The sequence below is a fragment of the Eurosta solidaginis genome, chromosome 2 (genome assembly GCF_040869045.1).
Source record: "Eurosta solidaginis isolate ZX-2024a chromosome 2, ASM4086904v1, whole genome shotgun sequence".
Taxonomy (NCBI): domain Eukaryota; kingdom Metazoa; phylum Arthropoda; class Insecta; order Diptera; family Tephritidae; genus Eurosta; species Eurosta solidaginis.
Window position 1 is genome coordinate 133582836 of NC_090320.1, and position 10984 is coordinate 133593819.

At 40.7% G+C, this 10984-nt stretch overlaps 1 protein-coding gene across 16 annotated transcripts in view; it reads left to right on the forward strand.

Moving 5' to 3' along the window:
* Positions 1-10984, forward strand: part of LOC137240233 (protein abrupt-like) — a 935093-nt gene that overhangs the window by 907930 nt on the left and 16179 nt on the right. For 15 of the 16 annotated variants that reach the window (XM_067766236.1, XM_067766230.1, XM_067766235.1 and 12 more), the window contains one exon: positions 10486-10830. In XM_067766236.1, the coding sequence (XP_067622337.1) occupies positions 10486-10830 (345 nt within the window). Of the gene's footprint in view, positions 1-10485; positions 10831-10984 lie in introns of those variants that run through there. The other variant, XM_067766238.1, reaches the window with a different exon arrangement.

Here is a 10984-nt window from a genome sequence, read left to right on the forward strand (position 1 = left end):
CAGTATATACGTAAATTGTCTCAACATTCAACTCTAGTAACGATATGGTGCAACAACATACAAAAATAAAAGAAAATTTCAAAATGGGCGTGCCTTCGCCCTTTTTTCATTTAATTTGTATAGAATACTTTTAACGCCATAACTCGAAAAATAATTTACCAATTCTTGTGAAATCTGGTAAGTGCATAGCTCCTATGCCGATAACTGTTTTCTGTGAAAATTGGCGAAATCGGTTAAAGCCACGCCCAGTTTTTATACACAGTCGGCCGTCTGTCTTTCCGCTCGGCCGTTAACACGATAAATTGAGCAAAAAGCGATATATCTTTACTATACTGAGTTCACGTACTTATCTGCACTCACTTTCTCTTGGTATTAAAAATGGGCAAAATCCCACTCTTTTTCGATATCGAAAATTTCGAAAAATGAAAAAAATGCCATAATTCTATACCAAATACGAAAAAAGGAATGAAATATTGGATTGGATTGGTTTTTTGACGCAAAAATAACTTTAGAAAAAACTTTGTAAAATGGGTGTGACACCTACCATATTAAGTAGAAGAAAATGAAAAAGTTCTGAAGGACGAAATCAAAAGCCCTTGGAATCATGGCAGGAATATTATACGTGGTATTACAATTATAAATAAATTAGCGGTGCCTGACAGATTATGTTCTGGGTCACCTTATTCCAAATTTTGACCGATACCTCGAAAACGCCTTCACATATACAACTAAAGGCCATTCCCTTTTAAAACCAGTAATACCTTTAATTTGATATCCATATCGTACAAACACATTATAGAGTCACCCCTGGTCCACCTTTATGTCGATATCTCGAAAAGGCGTCCACCTATAGAACTAAGGCCCAATCCCTTTTAAAACACTCATTAGCACCTTTCCTTTGATACCCATATCGCTGAAAGATATTCTAGAGTCACCCCTAGTCCACTTTTATGGCGATATCTCGAACAGGCGCCCACCTGTAAAACTAAGGTACACTCCCTTTCAAAATACTCTTTAACACCTTTCATTTGATACCCATGACATACAAACACTTTCCAGGGTTATCCTGGGTTTATTTTCCTGCATGGTGGTTTTCCCCTATTTGACAAAGGATGAAGGAAAATCGTTCCAAAAAACGTCACCCTCGGTCTACAATTTGGTCGCTATTTCCCAAACGTATGTGACATGGAATTAAAAACCACTTAAAAACCATCTACGAAACCAACACAGCTAAGCTCTCAGCTGAGTATGTAATGTTCGGTTACACCCAAACTTAGCCTTCCTTACGTGTTCTTTTTTTATTTTGGTCCATGATATTGTGTCTTGAGTATATGAGTCAAGTTTCATCAAGCACCAGTACCAACATCTATATATATATAAATGAAAGTTTGTATGTATGTCACCGATAAACTCAAAAACTACTAAACCGATTATTATGAAAATTGGTATATATATGTATTTTTCCACGGGGAAGGTGTGTATAATGAGTACTTTGATACCGGGTGAATAGGGTTTCGAGATATAGGCCAAAACATGTACCCGGGTAACTCCAGGAAATGTTTGTACAATATGGGCATCAAATGGAAGCTGTTGATGAGTACTTTGATACTGGGTATTTTTTGTACCCCTGAGTGACTAGGGTCTCGAGATATAGGCCAAAGCGTGGACCCGGGCACCCCTAGAATGTGTTTATACAATATGGGTATCAAATGAAAGCTGTTTATGAGTGCTTTAGTACAGTGTAGTTTTCATACCTATTGGTGACTAGGGTCTCGGGATATAGGCCAAAATGTGGACCCGGGCACCCCTAGAATGTGTTTATACAATATGGATATAAAATGAAAGCTGTTTATGAGTGCTTTAGTACAGCGTAGTTTTCATACCTATTGGTGACTAGGGTCTCGAGATATAGGCCAAAACGTGGACCCGGGCACCCCTAGAATGTGTTTATACCATATAGATATCAAATGAAAGCTGTTTATGAGTGCTTTAGTACAGCGTAGTTTTCATATCTATTGGTGACTAGGATCTCGAGGTATAGGCCAAAACGTGGACCCGGGCGCCTCTAGAATGTGTTTATACAATATGGATATCAAATGAAAGCTGTTTATGAGTGCTTTAGTACAGCGTAGTTTTCATACCTATTGGTGACTAGGGTCTCGAGATATAGGCCAAAAAGTGGACCCGGGCACCCCTAGAATGTGTTTATACAATATGGATATCAAATGAAATCTGTTGATGAGTGATTTAGCACAGGGTAGTTTTCATGCCTATTGGTGACTAGGATCTCGAGATATAGACCAAAACGTGGACCCGGGCACCCCTAGAATGTGTTTATACAATACGGATATCAAATGAAATCTGTTAATGAGTGCTTTAGTACAGGGTAATTTTCATACCTATTGGTAACTAGGGTCTCGAGATATAGGCCAAAACGTGGACCGGGTACCCCTAGAATGTGTTTATACAATATGGATATCAAACGAAAGCTGTTGCTGAGAGCTTTAAAATAATTTCCATTGTCATATTCGATTTAGTCGCATCGACCTGGCAAAACAAATAAATAAGCATGCGAATCCGAAATAACGACATGAATTAATAATACCCACATAACTATATACATATGTACGTCCTATTCGATTTGCCTGAAATTTGGTGTATTAACTTGCCTGCATTAGTATTTACGATCCTTTTTTCCGGGAACTAGACCAGAGACGGACTAGGACTGCGATTAAAACTAGGACTGGAGCTGAGACTCGGAGTGGGACTGGGACTCGGAATAGGACTGGATCAAATTCCATACCACCCTCTGGGACTGGCAATAAGGGATGAAGGAGAATGAGAAGAACTTGAGAGAATAGAAAAGAGGGAAGGAGAAGGAGGCTGAGAAAGAGATAGAGTGAGATGAAATAGAGATAGATGAATCGAAAAAGGCGGAGGGAGGAGTGAATTAAAGGATTAATATATTTACACATATTAAAATATACCATACTTATACCATAGGCGTGCTCCGCCTACCATACCGAGGATCCTGGGTTCATGCCCTGTGTACAGCAACTTCAAACATTTTAGAAACAAGATTTTTCAATTAGATGAAACATTTTCTAAGCGGCATAAAACAAGTAGGTCCCGACCCGTTCCGCTAATATATAGGATAAATTCAAAATCAAATCTGTTCGAAGGTAATCGCGCCTTACATTTATTTATTTATTTTATACTTACATTTTAATACTTACTTTCAAATTTGTAATATAATTACCTTGCTTTTAATTATGTACTAGCTTTTCCCGCGGCCCCATCCGCAAGGAGAAAGTAAAATATATGGGCTATTCACGTTTGCATGCTTATCAAGTTATCTGTTTAAAAATTATTTTTGTCTAATGTATTTTATTTTTGTAATCGAGTTAGGTTAGGTTGAACTGGCCGGTCCATGAGGAACTCACATAGACTGAATGAGTCCGTACTATTACCAGAAGTTTGTTTTAACGGCCAAACTGAAAAACCCTATCAGAAATCAGGACCTATGTTATAAAATAACTCCCTCCTCTGTGCAAATACTCTAAGCTTCCTAGGACTTAAGCCACTTGCTGCTTCTAGATCTGACAGCTGTATCACTCCTAATAATTGGAGTCGTAGCCTGGCAAGCGCAGCGCACGAGCACAGAACGTGCTCGATCGTTTCCTCCTCCTACCCGTACTTCCTACACCTGCTATCACTGACTAAGCCTAATTTAAAAGCATGTGACGCCAGAAGGCAGTGTCCAGTCAGAATAACCGTCATGAGTTTACAGTCCTCTCTTTTTAATGATAGAAGCATCTTTGTTAGTCTAAGGTTGTAAGACCTGCACATAATCTTCAACACTTTACAGCCCGCGCTTGAACCCACGCCTTTCCCGCTTGGTCGATCATGTGCACCTCTCGCCTTCGCTTAATCTCACTCAGTCTAATTGAGACGTGTACGGAACAAACTTCAAGGCATGCGCCCGATTTAGATAGTTCATCCGCTTTTTCATTCCCATCTATTCCCATATGTCCTGGGACCCAATATAGGTGTATGCTTCTCCCTGTCCCGATTCTCTCCAGAGAGTTCTTACACTCTAGCACGCATTTAGATGATGTGCTATACGAGATTATTATCTTAATTCCTGCTTGACTGTCAATATAAAAGTTAACACGGTTGCAGCTTAAGCTATTCTATTCCAGGGTTTCTACTGCTTGGAAAACGCTACAGTAATCCGCCAGCCTATAGGATCTGTTTACTTCCAGATCAGTACAGTATAACGCAGAACCTACTCCTTCCACTACTTTAGAACCATCTGTGTACCCATGTATCGCCTCGTCCGCCATTTGAACACCCTTGCGCCAACCGTCCACATCTATTTTGGCCTTAAGATCTCGCTCGAAATGCAGATAGGGAATCAGGTAGTCTGTTCGTCTTGTGATTGATGACGCTGTACTACTATAGTCGTATGGTCGGCCCTCAAGCTGCCCCGAGGCACCGACCCTGGTTGCAGTTATTAACGCTATGTTCTTTGCTACCAGGTCTACAAGTGGAATGTGCAGAATGGCATACGGTGCAGCCGCCGGGGTTGTTTTCAAGGCTACCGTAATGCTAAGCATTGATAATCTGCATACCACCTCTAATTTTTTGAGGTAGGTTGTTTTTTGTGTGGCTTTCCACCAAACAAGAACTCCATAGTATACAATAGGTCTTACAATCGCTGTAAAAACCCAATAAGAAAGAGAGGGCGATAAGTCCCTACACCCCAGCTTTCTTTTACATGCATAAAGTGCCGTTGAGGCCTTCTTTACCCTCTCCCCCACGTTGAGCTTCCATGACAGCTTACTGTCTTTGCAAGATTTCCCCTGTAGGGTCACCCCTCCTAACTTACGCCTGGTCCAATTTGGGACCTTGTACCTCGTTGTAAACAAGACGATATCCATCTTCTCCGCGTTGACTTTCAACCCGACATTAGATGTCCAGGTATGAATATCCCGAAGCGCCGGATCCATCAGAGAGCTAATCGTTGGAAGGCACTTTCCACTTATGACAATTGCAACGTTATCTGCTTAAGCCGTAAGTTTTACGGGTCCCTCATCGGATCGCCTGGGAGTTGGTTGATGACCAGCGTCCACAGCAAAGGTGGTAGTACCCCTTTTTTCGGCGTGCCACTGTCCACTGATTTCGTGCCCTCATACAATCCCCATTGTGAAGTAATCCTCCTGAAATTTAACATGTAGCCGATCCATCTTGTTAAGGCTGGATGTACGTTAATTTAATTAAGACCATCCATTATCGCCCATTTAGAAACATTATTAAAAGCCCCGGCAATGTCTAAGAAGACTCCTAGAGCATATTCCTTATATTCTAGGGCTTTCTCTATGCTTATTACCACCCTATGCAATGTGGTGTCTACCGACTTGCCTTTGGTGTACGCATGCTGTGTTGTCGAGAGCAGCTTTTCATCCACGTTGGACTTTATGTACACATCTATCAGCCGCTTAAAGGTTTTGAGCAGAAATGAAGTTAAACTAATGGGTCTATAGTCTTTGGGATACACGTGACCGATCTTCCCTGCCTTTGGTAGGAAAGCTTTAGGAGCAGTTATCCAAGAGTGTGGTACATAATTCAGTCTTATGCACCCATTGAATATTATTTTAAACCAATCAACGACCGCTCTGCTTGAAACTTGTAGCTTGGGCCTGGCGATTTAGACTTACGAAACGTATCCGTAAGATTGTGTTCGCCCTGGAAATTTCACGCTTGTAGATCCTCAGTAGATCCCTGTACTCGTCTTTGTAATAGAGTATAGGGGTCGCCAGCTCAGCAAAAAATGCATTTTGTTTTTAAGTTATTTTTATTTATATGATAGGAGTGGAGGAATTACTATTCATACAACAAAGGAATGAAACTACAATTAGCTAAAACCAAAGAGAATTTTTTATATAAAACTAGTGTTGCTTTTCTGGTATTTAATTGGTTAAAATATTACAAATGGTGTAATTATAGTTATAATAGTTAGTTACAGGATTCATTTAAAAAATCAAAAATAGAACGAAAAAGATGTGTTAGATATTAAAGATAAAACATACCGAGTTTTAATTACGAGTAATTTGCAGCAAATCCATGGCCATAAAAGCTCATAATTTAAAAAGGTATGTGTGTTGAACTACCGTTTTCCAAGGGTCCTTAAATAATCCTGGAGGGGTCACAAAATGATACCAAATAGTCCCGAAATGATGCCGACGGGATCCCGCACAAATCCCGAAAACCATCCAGAAATAATTCCGGAAGGGTCCCCAAATCATTCCGAAATAATCCAGAAAAAGTCACGAAATGACCCGGACTGGATCCCAAAAACCATCCACAAATGATCCCGGAAGGCTCTCCGAATCATCCCGACATAGTCCAGGAAAATTCCTGAAATAACCCCGACGGGATCACAGATGGATCCCGAGAAATATCCAAATGATCCCGAAATTACCACGAGAGGATCTCAGACCGATACCGAAAACTATACAGAAATTATGCCGGAAGGGTCCTCAAATGACCCCGGAATAGACCCAAACATGTTCCGAAATAAACCTGATGCGATCCCGGACCGTACCTGAAATTATCTTAGAAGGGTCCCCAAGTGATCTTGAAATATTCCAGAACAAGTCACGAAATGACCATGATAAGATCCCGGACGGATCCCGAAAACTACCCAGAAATGATACCGGAAGAACCCCCATATGATCCCGGAATAGTCCCAAAAATTTTCCGAAATTACACTGATGGGATCACGGACGGGACCTGAAATGATCTCAGAAGGGACCCCAAATCATTTTGAAATAGTTTAGAAAAAGTCAAGAAATGGCTCTGAAGGGATTCCGAGCGAATCCCGAAAACCATATAGAAATAATCCCGGAAGGATCTTCAAATAATCCCGAAATAATTCCGAGATGACCCTGACGGGATCCCAGTTTTATCCCGCAAACCATCCAGAACTGATGCCGGAAGGCTCCCCAAATGAACCCGAAATAATCCATAAAAAGTCACGAAATGACCCCGCCGGGATTCCGTAAACCGTCTATAAAGGATCCCTGAAGGTCCCCGAATGATCCCGAAAAAGTCTTGAAATATATCTGACGGGGTCCGAGATGGGTCCCCAGTACTATCCATAAATGACGGCGGAATGGTCTCCAAATGATCCCGAAATGACCACGACGGGATCCCGGACGGATCCCGAAAACCATGCAGAAATGATAACGGAATGGTCTCGAAATTATCCCGAAATAGTCCCGAAATGGCCCCGACGAGATCCCGAAACCCATCCATAAATGATCCAGGAATAGTCCCCAAATAACTCATTCGGTATCCTGGACATATCCCGAAAATCATTCAGAAATTACACCGGAAGGGTCGCAAAATGTTCCCGAAATAGTCCCGAAATGACACCGACTGGATCCCGAAAGCCATATAGAAATGATTACAAATATGGTGAAGTTAATTAAAAAAGCATCTTAATAAGGCAGCTGCCGCCTTGAAGCGAATGAAGGGTTACAAACAAACAAACATACAGGCAAAGGTAATAGAGCGTATTAATAAAAACAGTTGAAGGAAGGAAGATGGCGGAAGGAGAAAGAGAGCACCACCGACCGTTTTTCCAAATTTTTTTAGATCTCGATATGTATATAAGTATGAGAAAATTTATATTGAGTTATAACAATTTATAGATTTTGCACCAGTGGCGGAGAAGGGAGGGAGGAGGGGGGGGGGGGGGGGGGGGGGGGGGGGGGGTGGCGAATCAGTCACTGCTCACTTCGTAAGCCCTGGACTTATTTGACCCATTGAGTTTGTAATACTGGTGAAGGTCAGTATACGTAAAGTTATAATGTGTAAAAACTATTAAAAAGTAAACGCTCGAAGGGTTGTGGGTCGCCCGCCCTTTCCATTTTCGAAAAAAATTTCGCCAGTAGACTACTGTCTATCTGTGTCCCAAATTCCATCAAAATCCGTTTAGCCGTTCTGGCGTGATGCAGTCACAAAGACGAAAAATACAACAATTAAATTATAACTCTTAATAGGGGGCGGGGACCTCCCCCGTTTTCGAAAGCATTTTGCTTGTCGATCCTTCTAGACTATTGGCTACATGTGTGCCAAATTTCATCCAAATCCGTCCAGCCGTTCTTGCGTGATTGAGTCACAAAAGCAAACTTCTGACTCCCAAACTTTCGCATTTATAATATTACTAGGCTTTTCCTGGGACCCTGCAAGGAAAAAATTAAATATATGGGCTATTCACATTAGCCTGATTAGCAATTTATCTGTTTAACCATTTTTGCTGTCTTATGTATTTTATTTTTTAATAGAGTAAAAAATAGAACCAAATGAGCTGATAGCAGAATAGGGTACACAAATTATCCTGGAAGGGTCTCCAAAAGGTTCAGGAATAGTCCCGAAATGACAACGACGTGTTTCTAGGCTGATCCAGGGAACAATGCAGAAATGATCCCTGAAGGGTACCCAAAAGATCCCCAAAAAGGTCCAAAATGACCCTGACGGGCTCCCGGACGGATCCCGAAAACCATACAGAAATGATGCCGGAAGTTTTCCAAAATGATCCCGACATAGTACCGAAAAAGTTCCGAAATTACCCCCACGGGATCTCGCACGGATCCAGAAATTATCCCGGAAGTGTCCCGAAATATCCCGAAATGACCCCGACGGGATACCGGACGAATCCAGAAATGATCTCGGAAGGATCCCTAAATCATTCCTGAAATAGTCCAGAAAAAGTCACGTAATAACCACGACGGGATCCGGACGGATACCGAAAACCATACCGAAATGATCCTGGAAGTCTTCCAAAATGATCCCGAAATAGTACCGATAAAGTCCCGAAATGACCGCAACGGTATCCCGGGCGGATCCCGAAAACCATCCAAAAATGATGCCGAAGGGGTCCTCAAAGATCCCGTAATAGTCCCGAAATGACCCTGACGAGTTCCCGGACGAATCCCGAAAATTATCCAGAAATGAAACCTAAATGATCCTGAAATAGTCCCGGAACGACCCCGAAGGAATCCCGGACGGATCCCGAAAACCATTCAGAGTTGATTCCGGAAGAGTCCCAAAATGATCCCGAAATAGTCTCGAAAAAGTCCCGAAATGACCCAGGCGGGATCCCGAAAGCCATTTAAAAATGATTACAATATGGCTAAGCTAATTATAAAAGTATGTTAATAAGCAGCTGCCGCGATGAAGCGACTGAAGGGTTGCAAACAAACAAACATACAGGTAAAGGTAGTAAAAGCGTGTTAATAAAAACAATTGAAGGATATAGGATGGCGGAAGGAGAGCACCATTGATCGTTTTTAACAATTCTGGTAACACCTCGGACACATTCAACCCGTGTGCGGCCTTTAATGAACACCCAGTTCAAACCGACCTTACTTAATTTTTTGTTTACACGATATCATACTGAAATACAAGTTCAGAATTTTCATTTCAAGTTCAGAAAATTACAATTCAAGTTCACAAAATTACAATTCAAGTTCCGAAAATTATATTTCAAATTCAAAAATTTATAAGTAGGGTGTTAATTTTCAAAAGATATTTTAATTAATTAATTTTGTAATTATATGCTACTTGCGGAAGTGTTGATGCTTCGTTGACCATGTTGCCAAAATGGTTGCTTGGGTATAGTGTACCCCAAGTTTTCTTCAAGGTGTGTACATCCGAACCTTGCAATCAAACGGAGGATAATTCTTTCCAACAAGTGCATGATGACGCTCCGGCCAAGAAAGTACTTCAGTCGAAACTGCAGTTTGGAAGCAGTGGAAGGGAGAGACCTCCACAGAGTTACCGCGAAACAGGGAAAGCTGGCGTGATTGGTTACGAAACTCGCAAAATCGCGATTAAGTGCCATTTCATGATGATGATGGCGGATAAGTTGAGATATTTTGACATATGGCGCCAAGATCTATGCAGGCAGTACCTATACGTTACTTGCGGGAGTGTGGACGCTCCGTTGACTGTTTAAGTGGTCATATCTTCGTCATCACTGTTGCCATTCTCAGTGCAGATCAATGGTTGTGGCACTAAGAATATAGCTGGATGGCATTGCAATCGCTTTTTATGAGCGAGAGAGAAGAGAGGAAAGGGTTTTTTCTTCGCAAAATTGATTTAAACGAGTTAAGAAGTGCAATGCTTCGTAAAGACATAGATACCATAGTGGCAAAATTTCTGAATTTGAAATAAAAATTCTGAACTTGAATTGTAATTTTCTGAAATTAAATTTTAATTTTCTGAACTTTAATTGGAAATTTCTGAATTTGAATTGTAAATTTCTGAATTTAGATTGGAAATTCTGAACTTGAATTGTAATTTTCTGAACTTAAACTGGAAAAGTTGTAGAGCTTTAATTTTTGTCTTAAAGCAATTTACTTTTTATTCATGTGTTACATATTTTTTATAAACATTTTTATTTATGTTTTGCAGGTATGGGAATATCGCAAGATCGTACATCTACAGCTACAATACAAGCAGCAAAAATGGTACAATTAAATGCTATTGGAAAAGGCTTTGAAAACTTGCCATCTACAATGATGCATTCAAAATATAATTTGTCTACAGAATCCATTACTAAGGAAGCATTTGTGGGCAATCTCTCTGAAGAACCAAACCTTTCCCCTGAACCAATTTTAAGACACCAACTTTCTTGCGGTGTTTCGCTCAGCGAGAATATTCAAACACTATCCTCATCAACGGCAGATATGGAACATTCTTTCAACGACCCCAAGAGAGATGAGTGCGAATCAATGCAAGCCGCGCAAATGTCAGCCAGTAAGCTTCACTCCTCATAGAGAAAATTAAACAATTTTGAAAATGAGGTTGTTCATCTGGAAGAAGGCACTTCGCCAAAAGCAGAACCATGTTAATAAGTTGAAGTTAATAATTGACATATTATCGGTGAAATACTATTAGCATAGCTGATATT